This window comes from Aotus nancymaae, unplaced genomic scaffold (assembly GCF_030222135.1).
Source record: "Aotus nancymaae isolate 86718 unplaced genomic scaffold, 86718_ANA_hifiasm-v0.15.2.pri h1tg000028l, whole genome shotgun sequence".
NCBI classification, from domain to species: Eukaryota; Metazoa; Chordata; class Mammalia; order Primates; family Aotidae; genus Aotus; species Aotus nancymaae.
Window position 1 is genome coordinate 36,522,070 of NW_026988441.1, and position 18,745 is coordinate 36,540,814.

Below are 18,745 nucleotides of genomic sequence, written 5' to 3' on the forward strand. Positions count from 1 at the left end.
TATGAAATGCTATGCAATTACTGAGGAGTGATTTGCTTCCAACTATGTAATCACCTTTGGAATAGGTGTGAGGTGGTAATGTATGTTTTGTGTATTTGAAGTGGAGAGTTCTACAAATGTTTATTAAGTTTACTTGCTCCGGGTCTGAGTTCAAGTCCTGGATGTCCTTGTTAATTTTCTGTCTCGTTGATCTATAGAATCGTTAGCTCTTCTTGTTACATTGATCCTTTTGCCATTATGTAATGTCCTTCTTTGCCTCTTTTGATCTCTGTTGCTCTAAAGTCTATTTTATCAGAGGCGAGAATTGCATCTCCTACTTTTTATTTATTTGTTTATTTTTACTCTCTGGTTGGTTGGTAAATCTTCCTCCATCCCTTTGCTTTGAGTCCTTGTGCATCGCTGCATGTGAAATGGGTTTGGATGCAGCACACCGATGGGTTTTGGCTTTTCATCCAATTTGAATATATATAAGTTTAATACTGGCATTTGATGCTAGCTGGCTGTTTTGCCCATTAGTTGGTGTAAATTTTTCATTGTGTTGATGCTCTTTGCCCTTTGATAGATTTTTGGAAAGGCTGATATTCGTTCCTTTATATATATAGTACTTCTTTCAGAAGCTCTTGTAAAGCAGGCCTGGTGGTGGTGAAGTCTCTAAGTACTTGCTTGTTCGCAAAAGATTTAATTTTTCCTTCACTTGTAAAGCTTAGTTTGGCTGGATATGAAATTCTGGGTTGAAAGTTCTTTTCTTTAAGGATGTTAAATATTGGTCCCCACTCTCTTCTGGCTTGTAGGGTTTCTGCTGAGAGATCTGCTGTAAGTCTGATAGGCTTCCCTTTGTGGGTAACCTGACCTTTCTCTCTGGCTGCCCTTAGTATTTTCTCCTTCATTTCAACCCTAATAAATCTGGCGATTATGTGCCTTGGGGTTGGTCTTCTTGAAGAATATCTTTGCGGTGTTCTCTGTATTACCTGGAGTTGAATACTACCCTGCCTTGCTAGGTTGGGAAAGTTTTCCTGAATGATATCCTGAAGAGTATTTTCCAACTTGAATTCATTCTCTTCGTCACAATCAGGTACAGCTATCAAACGTAAATTAGTTCTTTTCACATAGTCCCATATTTCCTGGAGACTTTGCTCATTCCTTTTTATCCTTTTTTCTCCAATCTTGTCTTCTCGTTTCATTTCACTAAGCTGGTCCTCGACATCTGATATCCTTTCTTCTGCTTGATCAATTCGACTGTTTAAACTTGTGCATACTTCACGAAGTTCTCGTGTTGTGTTTTTCAGCTCTATCAATTCACTTATATTCCTCTTTAAATTGTTCATTCTCGTTAGCATTTCATCAAACCTTTTTTCAAGGTTCTCAGTTTCTTTACATTGGGTTAGAACAAGTTCTTTTAATTCACAGAAGTTTCTTATCACCCACCTTTTGAAACCTGCGTCTGATGATGGAACACACTCGTTCTCCATTAAGCCTTGTTCCGTTGCTGATGAGGAACTGCGATCCCCTGTAGAGGGAGAGGCATTCTGATTTTGAGTATTCTCCGCCTTTTTAGGCTGATTTCTTCCCTTCATTATATATTTATCCCTCTGTCGTCTTTGTAATTACCGACTTTCTAACTAGGTCTCTGAGCAGGACGTCCAACTTGTTGATTCCCAGTGCCGAAATCTGAGCAATCCACTGCGCCAGCCAAAACAGCAGTGTTAAGATTGATGGTGCTTTTCTGCCTGGGAATCTCTTGGTCCGTGAGCAACAAAAATTCGTCTGAAAGTGTGGCGTCCTCTCGTTCTCTGCGCTTTCACTGGGAGCTATGATCCCTAGCTGCTAGTGATCAGCCATCTTGGATTGCTCTCAAAATATTAATTTTTTAAAATGAGCGGGGAAATGAAGGAGAGGACACTTGTGCCCTGCAGAGGGAACAGCCAAAACAGAGGCCTGTAGCATATTGGGAAGAAGCTGGAGTGAACAGGAAGGGAGGATGGCGACTGAGGCTGAAGAACTGCCTGGGCCTGATCGTGAAAGGCCTTGCGTCTCACCCCTGGGAAACTACACTGTCACGACAACTCAAGGCCACTTTTTTTTTTTTTTTAAATGGAGTTTTGCTCTTGTTGCCCAGGCTGGAGTGCAGTGGCATAATCTTGGCTCAACGCAACCTCTACCTCCTGGGTTCAAGCGATTCTCCTGCCTCAGCCTCTTGAGTCGCTGGGATTACAGGCATGTGCCACCACCCCCGGCTAATTTTTTGTATTTTTAGTAGATACGTGGTTTCTCCATGTTGGTCAGACTGGTTTCAAACTCCCAATCTCAGGTGATCTGCCCTCCTCAGCCTCCCAAAGGGCTGGGATTACAGGCATGAGCCACCACGCCAACCAAGACCACGTATTAACAGCATACCTGACCGTGAGCATCATAGCGTGATCTCCAAGCCTCCACAGAGGGTGACACTACTGACAGGGGAGACCAGAAGTGCAAGCATCTTGATTGTGGGACTGTGCAGGCCTTGTACCTTAAGAGAGACAGAGGTGGCTCCAACTTGGGGTCATTGATAATTGAGTGGTGACCAGGCCTGGTTGTGGTTGGAGCTTGTAGGACAGAAGCTGATTTGGCCCCGGATGGGTGATTCACATTTGGAGAAGGTCAAGGGAAGGGCCTCCAGAGAGCAGGGTGGGATTTGGAAATGCCATGAAACTGCTTTGGCTGGGGGGTGGATTGTGGTTTCTATCTTTTTGCCAGTTGACCAAGAACTTGACCTGCAGGGGCTGCTCAGCCTTGACTCCAGGTGTCAGGAGGAATAGGGCAGCAAAGCAGAAGTTCTCATTTTAAATTTTTTAACATTTATTTTTATTGTGGTTTTGTTTTTGTTTTTAAGACAGGATCCCACTCTGTCACCCAGGTTGGACTGCAGTGGCACAATCATAGCCCACTGCAGTGTTGACCTCCCAGGCTCTAGTGATCCTTCCGACCAATCCCCATAATTAGCTGGGATTGCATACAGGTGTGCACCACCAAGCCTGGGTAATTTTTTATTTTATTTATTTATTTTTTTTGTAATGATGGAATCTCGCTATGCTGCCTAGGCTAGTCTCAAACCCCAGGGCTCAAGCAGTCCTCCCACCTTGGCCTCCAAAAGCGCTGGGATTAAAGGCATGAGCCACCACACTAAGCCAATTTATTTTTAAATGTGCATGTAGGAAAATTTATTCTTTGGAGTAGAGTTTTGACAAATGGATAGAGTTGTTTGATTGCTATCATAATAAAGATTGGAAAGTTCACACTCCCACAAACTGAAATATTCCTTTCTCCTGTCCCTGTGTAATCAACTTTTCCCCTCACTTCCTAACCCAGTGACCACAGATCCATCCCTACGGTTTTGCCCTTTCCAGAACGGCACGGAAATGATGTGGCAAGACATATTTGAGATTCACACAAGTAGCATGAATTGGTGGTACCTCTTATTGCTGAGTAGTGTTCTGTTGTATGGTGTATCCTAGTTTATCCATTAATGGCTTGAAGAATATTTGAGTTGTCGCAGTTTTGGGTGGCTATTGATAATTCCACTGTACACATTTCTATACAGCTTTTTGTGTGAAGATAGGTTTTCCTTTCTGTTGCCTTAATACTAGGAGTAGGATTGCTGGATCCCAAGCTAAGTGTGTATTTTACCATAAGAAACTGCCAATCTGTTTTCCAGAGTGGCTGTCACATTTCACATTTTGCATTCCCACCAGTAGTGCATGAATATGCTGGCTTCTCCACATCCCTGCCAGCACTTGACATTGTCTGTTTTGTTGTTGTTTGTTTTTGTTTTATTTTGCTTTAACCATTCTAATAGGTGGGTAGCAGTGTCTCAATGCGATTTTAATTTGACTAATGATGTTGAGCATCTTTTCATGTACCTGTCTACAATTCATATGTAGTCTTTGGTGTAGTATCTGTTCATATCTTTGCCATTTTTGAAACGAGGTAGTTTGCTTATTATGTTGTTTTGGGTTTTTTGGGATTTTGTTGTTGTTGGTTTTTGTTTGTTTGTTTGGATTTTTTTTTCTTTGAGACAGAGTCTGGCCCTGTCGCCCAGGCTGGTGTGCAGTGGCACTATCTCGGCACACTGTAACCTCTGCCTCCTGAGTTCAAGCAATTCTCCTCCCTCAGCCTCCCTAGTAGCTGGGATTACAGATGCGCCCCACAACGTCTCACTAGTGTGTGTGTGTGTGTGTGTGTGTGTGTGTGTGTGTGTGTGTATGTAGAGACAGGGTTTCACTATGTTGACCAGACTGGTCTCGAACTCCTGACCTGAGGTGATCCCTCACCTTGGCCTCCTAAAGTGCTGGGATTCCAGGCATGAGCCACTGCACCCAGCCTGCTTATTATGTTTTGAGAGCTTAAAAAAATGTGTTCTGGGCTGGGTGAGGTGACTCACGCCTATAATTCTAACACTTTGAGAAGCTGAGTTGGGAGAATCACTTGACACCGGGAGTTTGAGACCAGCGCAAGCAACATGGTGAGATCCCATCTCTACAAAAAATAAAAAATTAGCTGGAAGACTGAGGCAGGGGGATTGCTTGAACCCAGGAGTTTGTGGCTGTAGTGTGTTGTGATTGTGCCATTGCACTTTAGCCTGGGCAGTGGAGTAATACTTTGACTCCAAAAAACAAACAAAAGAAAGTATTCTGACTATAAGTCCTTTTTGCAAATGTTTACTTCAGTCAGTGGATTTTAATTCTGTTAGCAGTGTCTTTCACAGAGCAAAAGTTTTAAATTTTGATGATACCTGGGTTATCTTTTTTTTTTTTAATGAAATGGGCTTTTCATATTATGTCTGAGAAATCTTTGCCCAGCCCAATGCCACAAAGATTTTTCTCTTAGAAATTTTATATTTTTACATTTTAGAACAGAGGTCGGCATATTTTTCTGCGTGTGAAGAGCCAGATGGTAAATATTTTCAGCTTTTTGGGCCATACGGTTGCTACTACTTAACTCTGTTATTGTAGTACAAAACTATCTATAGACAGACAATACATAAACAAATGAGACAGGCTGTGTTCCAATAAAACTTTATTTATAACAACAGGCAGTGGGCCAGATTTGTCCCACAGGCCATGATGTGTGTTTCAGAAGGTCCACTTTTTCCCAGGCCTGGAGGATACCACACTGTGGGCAGTAAGCATGGGGCAACCATTGTCCATTTCACTCTCCATGAAAGCAGAATGAGGGAAAAAGCAGAGTAGATGTCTAACTCTTAGAGAAAGGGTGAGGAGAAGGAAAGGTAAAGGAAAGAAGAGGAAGAAAGAAAGGAAATGCTTGAATCACATTTTGAGCAAGCTTTAGTTGCATTTAGTTCTTCAGAGTTAACCCTTGTGCTCTGTTTGGATCAGCCTCCAGCAAATGTTTTCGCCTGTTTGTTTTTAAGCCAGTGATCTATTTTAAAATCTCATGGCCACAGATAGTATAACAGACACGTGGAGTTACTCATGATTAAACTCTGTAATCCTGGTGGTCCCGAGCTGGTACTGAAAGTTGATATTTAGCCATCCCCCATTAACAAATATTTAGATTACATCCAGTTTTATACTTTTATGAACCATGCGGTAGTGACTTCCTTGCCCTTTTTTTGTTTTGTTTTGAGACCGGGTCTTGTTCTGTTGCCCAGACTGGATCACATGCAGCCTTGATCTCCTGGGCTCAAGCGATCCGCCTGACCTTGTCTCCTGAGTAGCTAAAATTACAGGTGCAGGTCACCGTGCTCACTAAATTATTTTATTTTTTTGTTAGAGACTGGGTCTCACGTTGTTACCCAGACTGGTCTTGAACTCCTGCACTTGTGGGATTATTTCTGTAGAACAGATTCCTGCAGTTGTGAGTCAGAAGGTTGTACCCGTCTCATACTCAGATCAGTAGCAGGTGATCTTGCACTGGATTTTATTCCATGCATCTGGCAGAAAGTAGCATCTGGTTTTCTTTTTCATTTTCCTCATTGTTCATGAAGATGAAGTTCAGTGTCTTTTTCTGGACTTATGAGCCATGTGAATTTCAGGCCTTTATAAATTGCCACTAATATCCTTTATCTACCTCACTCTTGGTTATGTCTCTTCTTTTATCCCTTGCTAATTTGTAGATGTTCTGAATTAAGTTTTCCCAGCCTTGGCAGTACTGACATTTCGGGCTAGATAATTCTTGGTTGTGCGGCCGACCTGTGCCCTGAAGGATGCTTTAAAGCTCTCTGACCTCTACCCACCAGATGTCAGTAGCACCCCACAAACCCTGGCCCTGACAGAGTCATGGTAACCAAAAATGTCTCCAGACATTGCCTAGTGTCCCCTGGGGGGCAGAATGGCACAGGGTGAGAACTACGGGTCTAAATGATAGAATGTGCAGTGAATCTTTTCTCCCAGGCTACTTCTCCTCATCTTGGTCTATGATGCCTTTTGCCGTACAGAAGTTTTTAATTTCATGGAGTCTCACTTTTCAATCTTTTCTTTTATGGCTTTTGATGCTAGCCTACTTTTTATAGAGTAAGGAGCATAGGACATCCTCAAGTAAAAGAAATGCTAGGAAATTGTACTGATTTTGCACAGTATCTGAGAGTAGTAGGAGGGTAGGGAAGACCTGGATGTTTCCCCCAGGAAAAAAGAAACCAGACCTAATTCTTTCCTCGGCATTGATTCAGGGAGTAGGTAGGAAGTCTCCATGTAAGAGATGTGTTCACATTTTTATGTAACCGCTGGCAAGGCTATTTTTAGAGAAGGCCAAAGGCAGGTGACCTTGGGCACTGGGTGTTCAAACATAACAGAGAACTGAGCAACGGGGATCCAGGGAAATGGGTGGGCTCTTGCCAAGACCTCCCAGGGGGTGGTCATCTACAGGGGTGACTACATGCATGTTTAGAAGCAGGGACGAGGGACCTCGGAGGAGTGAGCTCAGTGTGCGACACACTTTCAGAAGGGCAGACTTGGCACTCTCAGCCACATTGATCCAGACTCTTCTCCAAAGCCATCACTGGCTCTGATGTTTATCACTGAAAGGTAAGACTTCAGCAACTGAGAAAGATATTTCAAAGCCTGCAAGCTGTGAAGACCAAGTTCCTCTGACTGGTACAGAAACCCTCACCTCTTTCCAGCTCAGTCACTGCGTCTTTGGGAATAAACAGGTGCAGAGGACCATTGCCTGCCTGCCCCCTCAGCAACAGGGTGTCCAGGCGTGGGGTTCAGGTGCAGCCCACAGTCTCTGGACATGGGGAGAAAGCAGTTGGAAATCTGGAATGTTCTCGAGAGACAACCCAAAGGTTTTTTTTTTATAGGATCTTAAATTGTAGTGCTGGAATTGTTTGTAGATCTCTTCGAAGCCCTCCTAGTGGACTTAGAGTTGTTCTGTTTTGTGTTCATAGATTGTTTTTAAGAGCAGTTTTAGATTTACAGAAAAATTGTAAAGTGGAAAACGCTTATTCCTTGGCTTTAGAATGAAGTATTGGCTGAATAAAAAATTTTTAAAAAAGAAAGAAGCCAGGCACAGTGGCTCATGCCAGTAATCCTAGCATTTTGGGAGGCTGAGACGGAGGGATTACTTGAGGCCAGGAGTTCAAAACCAACCTGGGTGAGATACCATCTGTACAAAAAGTTTCAAAAATAAGCCGAATGTGGTGGCACATGCCTGTATTCCCAGCTACTCAGGAGGCTAAGGTGAGAGGATCGCTTGAGGTTTGCCCAGGAGTTCGAGGCTACGGTGAGCTGTGATGGTGCCACCACACCCATTATTAGCATCTCACATTCACATGGTACCTCTTTTTCATTGCCCTAAAACCCTGACAATTCCATGTTCCAGTATTTGTTGTCCCCGCCCATTCACATCCCTGGCAACCATTGATCTTTTTCTCTGTAGTGTGCCTTTTCCAGAAGGTCATAGACTTGGAATCACACAGATTTAATCACAACTTAAATATGCATTTAAAGTTTCTTTAAATGCCTTTCCTGGCTTAATAGCTAATTTCTTTTTATCATAAAAAAAATATACCCGTGTACAGAACCACACAAATGGAGTCTGTTTATTCATTCACCCATTGGAGGACTTGCTGTTTGCTTCCAGGTTTTGGCAATTATGAATAAAGCCGCTGTAAACATCCACATGCAGATTTTGGTGTGACTGTAAGTTAATATGCAGCAAAGAAAAGAATCTCTAAGTGCAGAGTCAGGCGCCGTGGCTCACACCTCTTATCTTAGCAATTTGGAAGGCTGAGACAGGAGGATCACGAGGCCAGGAGTTCAAGACCAGCCTGGCCAACACGGCAAAACCCATCTTTACTAAAAATACAAAAATTACTGGGGGATGGTGGAGGGTGCCTGTAATTCCAGCTATTCAGTAGACTGAGGTAGGAGAATTGCCTGAATCCGGGACGCAGAAGTTGCAGTGAGCTGAGATCATGCCACTGCACTCCAGCCTGGGTGACAGAGTCTCACTCTGTCTCACTCTGTCTCAAAAAGAAAAGAAAGAAAGAAAAAAATCTAGTGCAAATGCACTTACTAGTTTTGCCTTCATATATTGCAGTATGGACGTTCAGAATTTACTTGCTCTTTTTTCCTGTGCAGATTTTTGAAAAATACAATGTCTAATGGTTATGAAGACCACATGGCCGAAGACTGCAGGGGTGACATTGGGAGAACGAATTTGATCGTCAACTACCTCCCTCAGAACATGACCCAGGATGAGTTACGAAGCCTGTTCAGCAGCATTGGTGAAGTTGAATCTGCAAAACTTATTCGGGATAAAGTAGCAGGTAAAGAAATGGAGGCATTTTTTGTAGAGTGGGTATTGGTGGCCGTCCCACTGGGCACTGTCTCCTTTGCCTGTGACTCTGTGACGTTCCACAGTGCAGGATAACTGCAGCCTTGAAACGTTGACTGTGAAGTTTCATTTTCATTTCAAACTCCATTTGTCCGTTGCTCTTGTATAAGATCGGACATAAGTTCCCAAAAGAGGAAAAATTCATTGTTAAGACAGAGAGCATGTACAAAGTAAGACAGTGGGAGGAGAGGAAGGAACCAGAGACAGGGCATTCTGAAAGCTGGAAGGGGCTGGAGAAGCACAGCCTGACCTGGCTTGGCCTGGGCTGATTGATTGGGTCCCATGTGTGGAAAGGATCCTGGCGAGTGTCCTATCCGGGGCAGGTGCAGGCAGGCCTACCCCTGTCTGCCTGCCGAGGCCCCCATGCTTGGTCAGGCCCAGGTCAGCAGAACACAGAAGACCTCGTGGACAGCCCTTCGTTATGTTTGGACTGCTCTCTTTACTGTCAACGTCATCAACTTGAACTTCTGCACCAGGCTGAGCTTGAACTCTTAGAGGGGCAGGAGCCTGGCAGCTGAAAGCCCCACTGTTCCACTCCCTCACAGTAGAACTTCTAAGCCTCTGTGTCCCCATCCGGAATGTGGAGATGGTGACTCCTACATCCTGGTGGTCCCTACCTCATAGGTGTTTGCAGAGGGCCTGGCACCTGTTAAGGCCCGACTTACAGAGCGGCCTCCATTCCGACAGCATGACTTCAAGGACTCTGGAGAGAATTATGGACAGACCATGTGGGGAGCTCTCTTCCTCCTCCTCCTCCTCCTCCTCCCCCCTCCTCCTCCTCCCAACACCCGCTCTTCCTCCTCTTCTTCCTCCTTCCTCTACCACCGCCCCCCTTCCTTTTTGTGTCTGCCCTGCTTTAGGAAGCCAAGGAATGGTCACTCCTCCTGGTGCTCTGGCTGCCATCCTGGGTTTGGGGACTGTGATTACCTATACTGAAAACTCATTTAAGGCCAGGTGGCTCATGCCTTTAATCCCACCACTTTGGGTGGTCGAGGTGGGAGGATCACTTGCTCAGGAGTTCAAGACCAGCCTTGGCAACATGGTGAAACTGCATCTCTACCAAAAACACAAAAACTTAGCTGGACATGGTGGTCTGTGTCTGTGGTCTCAGCTACTTGTGGTGCTCAGGCAGAAGGATCACTTGAGTCTGAAGGGTGGAGGTTGCAGTGAGCCGAGATTGCACCACTGCACTTTAGCCTGGGCAACAGTGAGACCTTGTCTCAAAAAAATAAAAAGGGCCGGGCGCAGTGGCTCACGCCTGTAATCCCAGCAATTTGGGAGGCCGAGGCAGGTGGATCAAGAGATCGAGACCATCCTGGTCAACATGGTGAAACCCCGTCTCTACTAAAAATACAAAAAATTAGCTGGGCATGGTGGCGTGTGCCTGTAATCCCAGCTACTAAGGAGGCTGAGGCAGGAGAATTGCCTGAACCCAGGAGGCGGAGGTTGTGGTGAGCCGAGATTGTGCCATTGTACTCCAGCCTGGGTAACAAGAGCGAAACTCCCTCTCAAAAAATAAAAATACAAAATAATAAAATAAAATAAAAAGAAAAAAGTAAACTAGTTTAAAAGTTAAGGGTCAGACACGGTGGCTCACACCTGTAATCCCAGTACTTTGGGAGGCCGAGGCAGGCAGGCGGATCATGAGGTCAGGAGATGGAGACCAGCCTGGCCAACATGGTGAAACCCTGTCTCCAGTAAAAATACAAAAATTAGCTGGGCATGGTGGCATATGCCTATAATCCCAGCTACTGAGGAGGCTGAGGCAGGAGAATCACTTGAATCAGGGAGTCAGAGGTTGCAGTGAGCTGAGTTCACGCCACTGCACCCTATCCTGACAACAGAGCAAGGCTCTACCTCAAAAAAAAGAAAAAGTTTCTATTACGGAAAATTTCAAGCATATATGAACATATATGTTCAACGCATGTGTTGAACCTAATGTGCCCATCATCACACTTTATCTTCAGTGTTTCCCCACTTACATTAAGACACCTGACCCCTGAATGCCTCCCAAAGAGCCTGTCTGGTGTCTGTATAGAAAATTAGCTCTTCAGATGGGGGCACTGAATACAAAAGCCTTCTGTCCTTCCATCTCTGAAAGTCTGATTTAATAAATGCCTTCTCAATAGGGACTTTATGCAATATACAAACTTACGTGTTAGAATATTCTAGAAGCCAGGAGACCATCCTGAATAAGAGGTTTTAAAAATTCTCCTGTGCCACTAACAAGTCTCGCCTTTCTCCTCTTACTTTCTGGTGGAAGGGAATTTTCCTTGGTATTCCTGGGCACCAGAGATTTTGCAAGCATTCCCACAGAATTTGCCGTCCTTCTCGAACCTGATTTCTCTGTCTGTTCCCTTGTTGTGGTTTTCAAAGGAATGTGAGCTATGCTAATAGGAACACCTAGATTTGGCTCAGTCTGGAGAGAACTGGTTTTGAGAACCAGTGAAGGCTGCAAAAGTGTAATTTGGAAATTAGTTCAGTTCAGAGATGAGCCCTGTCTTATCTTTGGACAGTGGTTAGTAATGGGTGCACCAGGAGTTGTGGAGTGGCTGGGCCTGGGCTTTCAGATGAAAGAGCAAGAGCTACTAGCCCAGCCTCTTGCTAGTAGCTCTTGAAGTGAGTGACTGGAGCTTCATGGAGAACATGCTGCAGCCTGGCTTTACTCATCCTGCTGCCAGTGTGGGCAAGCCTCTTTGCTGGCAGGGCCTGGGGTGCAGCGTTAGGTCTCACCATTCCTCTCTCCAGCCAACTGCTTTCTCCCAACCCCGGAAGACAGCCTCTCACACGGCCAGGCAGGCACCCCAGCAAATCTGATCCCTGGCCTAGCTCCGCTGACCACACGGTTGTCCCTGAGTCCCACAGCAGCCATTTCCCTGTTTGCCCCCCTGAGGCCTCTGTCCACCCCCCTCACCCTTAGCTGATAACTGCCTCCTGTTTCACAGTGGAACTAACAGCGTCTCCACCTCTCCAGCCCAATCCTTCCTGCCCTTCGTGGTTTCCCAAGAGCCTCGGGCTCTCCAGGTACCCACTTTTCCTGGGCTTCGAGTGTCTTGAAAGGAATTCCTTCCAGAGTTCCAGCTTCCTCTAGCTCAGAGTTCCTCCACATTTGTGCTCTGGACACCGTGCTGGCCCGGGGCCTCTACCCATGTTGTCCCAGTAGCACCTTCCCATTGGTGAAAACCAAAAATGCCCTGGCATTGCCACATGTCCTCTAGGAGGCAGTCTTCCCCAGCGAGAGCCACTGCTGTGTGTTGGCCTCTCACCCACAGACTGTCCTGTTCCCTGTCTCCACCCCCTTCCAGAAGCATCCTCTCCCACTGGCTTTCAGAAGCACCTCCGCCCCCACCTGTCTTAACTGCCCTGAGGCCACACCCTCTCTGTCTTCAGCGCCTTTCCCCCAGTCTTTGACTCAACCGGTTCTCGGAGTTATACATTGCCCTCTTCTTCCAAAGCCAACAGTTGGGGTGGGCAGAGTCACCCCATGGCTTCCAGCTGCCCTCTTGTCTGCCACCTCTTTTTTGACCAGAAAGCTGTTCTGAGCTCCAGACGCCTTCAGTCCCTCAAATTCAGTATATTCCAAACTGACCTAACTCTCCCGAAAGCCAGCCACTTGTTTCCAGTTGTCCCAACTGTAGCCGATGGTACCACCATCTACTTGATGGCTCAGCTCAGAAATCTAGGAGTGTCCTTGGCACTCATCGTCCTGGTGTTTCTCAGTCCATCCCTTTCCTCTTTCTCATAAGCCACCATCCTAGCCCAGGACATCACCACCTGTGGCCCACACTATCGCTTTGGCCTCTTAACTGGCCCCCTGCGTTCCCTGAAGACTGCCCTCCTCACTGCAGCAGAGGGGCCTCTTTGGTAGCCCGAATGTGACCCTGTCACTCCCCTCCTCAAACCTTTGAGGTCCCAGCCATGTTTGCTTAAGGAGGCCTCCCCTTGCCCAAGCGTCAGATGCTCTACTGTGGGTTCTCATGGCACCCAGGCTAACCTGCATTGCGGGTTTTCCACCCACCACTGAGCTGGAGCTTTCTGGTCCAGCACGTCAGTATCGTTCTTGGAGGCAGGAGCCTTATTAATCTCTGTAGACGTAGCCACAGTCAGTGTTTGCAGAGTGAATGAATGAATAAATGAATGGTGCTGGGAATGGGGGAGAGTGCAGATCATCATGGACGTTTATTCATTCAGCAAATACTGGTTGAGTGCCAACCAAGGGCTGAGCACTGGAGGCAGGAGGAAGGAGGGGCATGGTGATGGATGAGAGGAAGGGACTGCCACCCTCAAAGCTCAGAATGTTTCTGGCTGGCCTGGCCCTGGTCCTTATGTTGGGGATATGGCGTTGGTTGGTTGTTGGCCATTCCACCCATAAATACCAGCTAAGGAGGCTACTGCAGTGCCTGGCTGTCCTGCCTGCTGCCTTCCTGGGCAGCCCTGCCCTGGTGTCTGGCCTCTCCGCAGTGGCCCCATATGTCCCTCAGGGGATCAGAAGGAATCAACTCTCCACCCTCATGGACGGCCTGTCATGCAAAGGCACCTGCTGCAGCCCCATTCACAGATCTGTCTCGTTTACCTCTGGTTGGGTTAAAGCCTGCACCCCTACCAGGGGCTCCCGAGACCCTGGGCACCTGCCCTCTCTCCCCACTTGCTGTACCCCCTGCACCCCTCCAGTTAAGCCCTACTCTTGGGTGCTGGTGATTCTCTGAACACTGTTTCCTGTGCCGGACTTTCCCATCCTGGCTGCTTTTTTCTTAATATGAGTCCTGCTTGATCCTCACAGAAAAAAACTTAAGCATGAGCCAAGCCAAAAAAAAAAAAAAAAAATCACCCACAATCACACCGCTGTTAGCTTTTGGACATGTGAACCTCCAGACGACTTTCTTTACGTATTCATGGCCATAAGCAATCATACGCTTCTGCAGAATTGGCTCACCCTTCAAGCTGCGGATAGACTTTCCTTCCTGTATCTGGACATTTTTCCTCTTCACTGAACATCTCGCGATCCCATCATCGTGCAGTTACATAGTATTCAGCTTCCCATGTGTTGATATTTGAAAGCCCCACTGAGATAAATGTCCTGGCACAAATCTTTGCTCACTGGTTATTTCCATAGAAAGTCTTCCTGCCTGCGAAGTGGCAGACAAGAGTATACCTTTTAAAGGCTCTTGGTCCCTGTTGCCAACTCGCTCTCTAGGGGACGCCTAGTTCACCCTGCCTTCTGTCCGGACCTGATCTGCTAGCCCTGGCAGGGTTTCTCACCTCTGCCACCCTGTGAGGGACAAACAAATCCGATCAGGGTGAAGCTCATCATTGCTTGTATTTAGTGGCTGTTGGTACTTCTTTTGTAAAATACCCTTCTTGTCCTTTGCCCATTTCTTTTGTGGACCTTGGCTGTTTCTTATTGCTGAATTAATTCATTCCCCACTGCCAGTCTCTGTCTCTCAGTGAAGTCTCCCCTTAATCCCCTGTAGGCCTTTAAAGAGAGAACTCATGGGACCTGGCCTCAGGGTGCAGAGGAGGGTTTCACCCACAGGGCACTCGCCCCCCTCAGCCCTGCACCCCACATCAAGTCAGGGCCCTTCCAGCTACAGGAAGCACTGAGGGATGGAAGCATTGTGTCTGGCAGCAGAAGACAGGGAGCCAGCTCTCCAATCCTAACCCTCATCCAAAGAGAGAGGGAAATGTGTTTGGAAGTTCGAGAGCACTGGCCAGCGTTTGCCCGGGGCGGGCAGGGTGTGGGTGCCCTGTAAGGCATCCGTGGTGCTCCCTGCAGAGGCAGCTTTGTATTCTTCAGGCAGCAGCAGTCAGGCTGCAGTCCCCGGGCCGGCAGCAGCATCAGAGTACCTGGGGAAATTCAAGTCTCAGGCTCTTCCCAGGCCCCTGAGTCAGCCACTCAGTGTGTTTGACCATCTGTGCTTTAACCTTCCTGGACGGGGATGCTGTTGAGAGGCAGGCAGAGAACCAGAGCCCAGAACCTCTGCCCTGTGACCAGAAAGGATTACGGGGGGCTCTTCCTTCAGCTGAGGGAAGTGAGAGCTGGGCATTGCTCCCTGCCAGTCCCTCCTTCCTGCTTCCCCGCCTCTCCCACCTCCCATCCCAGGGGCCCCTTTCGCCCCCCAGCACTGTCACCAGGCAGGCTCCTGTCCTCCTGCTGCCTCACAAGCCCTCAGGCCTCCTGTCTCAGGGCTGATCTCCCATCTCCAATCAGGGGCTCTGACAGGCTCTGCTGCTAGTGGGCAGGAGGAGCATCCTTAAGGAGTTTGGAGATGCAAATTCCATGCCTGCTGGACATCCTGGGTCCTGGACTGGGGTGGGGGGCATCTAGGGAGCCAAGTTGTTGCCCTGAACTCCAGATGCCGATGCCCTGGTGCAGATGGCTTATGGACCCTGCCTGGAGAAATTAACTTGGGGACCACTTCCACTTCTCCTCTGGAGGCTGCCTCTCATCTGCATAACCATGGAAAGCCCTATGCCCCCCATGCATTGGAATTGCCAGGGACCTTTAAAAACTTTTAAAAGCTTGTAATCATTTAACTATAAGTAACACAGGTCTGCCTCTGGCCATCTCCTCCCACAAAAAACCACTGAGGAGGCTGGGCACGGTGGCTTACGCCTGTAATCCCAGCACTTTGGGAGGCTGAGGTGGGAGGATTGCTTGAGCTCAGGAGTTTGAGACCAGCCTGGGCAACATGGCGAAACCCCATCTCTAAAAAAAATACAAAAATTAGCTGGGCATGGTGGTGAGGTCCTGTAGTTCTAGTTACCTGGAGCGGGGTTGAAGAAGGAGGGTTGTTTGAGCCTAGGAGGCAAAGGTTGCAGTGAGCCAAGCTCGTGCCACTGCACTCCAGCCTTAGCAATGGACTGAGACCCTGTATTAAAACCACTGAGGCCAGCTGGCAACCCCCTCTCCTTTTCTGACTTCATTGGTTGGGGCGTGGCCTGAGCAGTCAGTGGTGGCTTAAAAAGCTGCCCAGGCTGGTTTGTATTGGAGGCAAGGGTGGAAGTGGGCGGTCAGGTGCTGGACAAAGCCCTTCCAGTTGATGGCCTCACCCAGTGGGTGGAAACCAGGCCACCTTTGTCCCTCACCTGCCTCCCCTCTGACTGCCTCCAGGCACCCACCACAGAAAGGAGAGCAGACTTAGGAGATGAAGCCAGGCCTTGACCCACAAGGGCCAGTCTGTAGGGAGGTCAGGAGCCATTCCCCACTACCCCAGGTGCAGTCCTCTGGGTGGGGCATTCCTTTGCTGCCCTGGCCTGTGCACAGAGCCCAAATCTCCTAACTGGATTAGATCACCAGCCCGCTGGCTCCACACTGGCTCTGCCCTGCTGCCAGGGGCCACTTCCCAGGCCTCTTGCCACACAGGCCACCTCTCTGTGAATACACTGGCATCATCTCCGCCTCAGAGACTTGGCACCTGCTCTTCTGTCTGGACTGCTCACGCCAGCCACACAGAGGTTTTGTTTAAAATATCTCCTCCGCCATGGGCCCTCCTGTCCCCTGTCTGATGCTTGTCAGTTTCTCTCCACCGTGTTGTGTGACTTGCCCACAGGGATGTGACAGCTTTCATGATGGCAGCAACCATCCTCTGTCATGCATCACTAACCCCCAGCCGAGCACAGGGCCTGACACGTAGTAGGTGTTCCGTTAATGCGTCAGCTCCTTGAAGACAGAGGAGGAGCTTTACCAGGGAAGGCAACTGGGGCTGCCCAAGGGTGTGCAACTCCCTCAGTGATGTTGGCAGGCCTGGGCACATGTGTGGTGAGGAAGAGCATATGGCAGAGACAGGGCCAAAGGTGGATCCTTGGGGCCCATGGGTCTCCATGGAATGGACAGGGGATGAGGAGCCTGAGCAGAGACAGGGAGATGGAAATCTGGTGTGATTTCCACATCCCAGAGGAGGGGCATCCCAAGAGAGTGCGCCCTACCCCAAGCTGCCAAAAGCTCAGGGGACACATCCTGAAACGGTCCCCAAGGCAGTGACCATCCTAGGGGATCAGCCAGGACCACCCAGCACCTGGGAGACGAGGAAGCAGGGACTTGGGCCAGGCAGGGCCCACGTTTATGTGTTGAGAGGAGCCAGCTGTGGCTGAGGACACAGGACCAGGGCTTGGGGCTTGAGTCCTTACCAGTGTGTGACTTTCTCAAGCAGCACTTAGTCCATCTGAGCCGCCACAGCCAAGGAGGCAGGTGGTCCAGGCTTGTGGATGGAGCAGAAAGATGGGGCCCGAATGCAGATGGCACTGAGCAGTCGGAGAGCAGGTGTTCGGGAAGGAAAAAAGCCCAGCCAGGCTGGCATCGTGGTCAAGAATCCATATCACAGACGTTCTGTGGTCTGGTTTCACACTGCCATCTGGAGCGCTTGCAGAGGCCCTGGCCGTCCTGACCTGGCTGTGCTGCTCTGTTGCTTGTTCTCTGAGCTGCGATCCCAACTCACTCCACACGGGCCTGGTCCTGCCATCTTGCACTCCAAGTTCTCACTTTATCCAGGGCCCCAGAGCTGAGTCTTTCAGCCCCATGTTTTATTACAAATACGAGTCTAGAGGATCCAAGTGTGGTTTTGTTCTTTAGGAAAGAGTGGCCCGTGCAGAACTAACAGCACGTCATTTCTGTAACTGCTGCATCCTGCAGAGGGGGAGCGGAACTCTTCTGAGCCGTTCCTTAAGCATGGGCTGTGTGTCCTGACTTCCTTCTGCAGAGGGCAGAGTAGAAAGGGATGGGAGTCACTTTACAGCCAAAAAAAACAGCACACTGCCCGCCTCGGCCCAGTTGATCAGGGTCAGTGACAGCAGCAATAAGATATCAGTGGCCTGTGCCCTTGATGTGGTATGACAAGATGGGTGCTCCACCCATGTTCTTCCACGCTGACACGCACAGCCCCACTCCAACCATGACAGACTCTATAAAACCCGATCGAGAGTCTACAGAATATCTGACCAGTCCTCAAAACTGTCAGGGTCACGAGAAACAAGAAACTATCACAGTCCAGAGGAGCCTGAGGAGACATGACTATTAATGTCACGTGGGATCCTGAATGAGATCCCGGGGCAGGAAAGAACATGAGGGAAAGACTAAGGAAGTGGATGGGACGTGGACTGAAGTTAATGGGAACATTCATTGTCATCAGCGCTCCATACTCACGTGCGGTGGTACCAATAGAGGAAACTGGGAGGGTTTGCATGGGAACTTGGTATTATCCCTGTAATTTTTCTGTAAACCTAAAACTGTTCTGAAAAATAAAATTTATTTTAAAAAGAAAGTGGCAAAAAATAAATTAATAAAATGAGGGAAAAGAAAGTAGCAAACCTGGGTTAGGCTCTCTGGCGGATTTGTAATCTTGCTGTCAGTGAGAGGGGTCTGGATGCCCCTGGCCCAGCTGCCAGGAGGGTAACATGTGTTGTAAGATGTATGTTAACTTTGTGGTCTAAAGTGTTTAGCTATCACGCTGGATTTCTTAGTAGATCAGATCTTGTTATCGAAGTGTGCCTGAGCTATACCTTGATGTTTAGAAGAAAAGTATTTGTTACATCTTGTAGGATCTACTTTTTGAACTTTGCATCTCCTGTAGTTGCCAATTCTGCATGTACTAGTCCTCTAGAAATAGGTTAAGCTGAAGCAACTTGATGGAAGGAACTCTCCACAGGACTTGTTTTCTAAAGAAAAGTATTGTTTGGAGGAGCAAAGTTATAAGCCTACCCAAGCATATCATAAAACTGTTAAAAAATAGCTCAGAGCCAGTCTTGTGGATGGCCTTCTGCCTCAGTGGGGCTCCAGGTCTCCTCTTCAGTGATCTGCTCATTGTCACCCTCTGCCAGCTGGGGGAATGGAGCAGTGCCAGGTGAGGCCTGCCGGGCTGGCCACCCACAGCTGGTGCTTACCAGCCTTGCGACTGAGTGGATAAGCTGCGGGGGAGGA

At 48.0% G+C, this 18,745-nt stretch overlaps 1 protein-coding gene across 1 annotated transcript in view; it reads left to right on the plus strand.

The window, feature by feature from the left end:
* The first annotated feature begins 6,298 nt into the window (after positions 1-6,298).
* The window catches only part of ELAVL1 (ELAV like RNA binding protein 1), a 35,777-nt gene continuing 23,330 nt past the window's right edge, over positions 6,299-18,745 (plus strand). The window contains exons 1-2 of the mRNA XM_064381964.1: positions 6,299-7,019; positions 8,577-8,764. Coding sequence (XP_064238034.1) covers positions 7,003-7,019; positions 8,577-8,764 — 205 coding nt within the window. The 5' untranslated portion in view covers positions 6,299-7,002. The remainder of the gene's footprint in view (positions 7,020-8,576; positions 8,765-18,745) is intronic.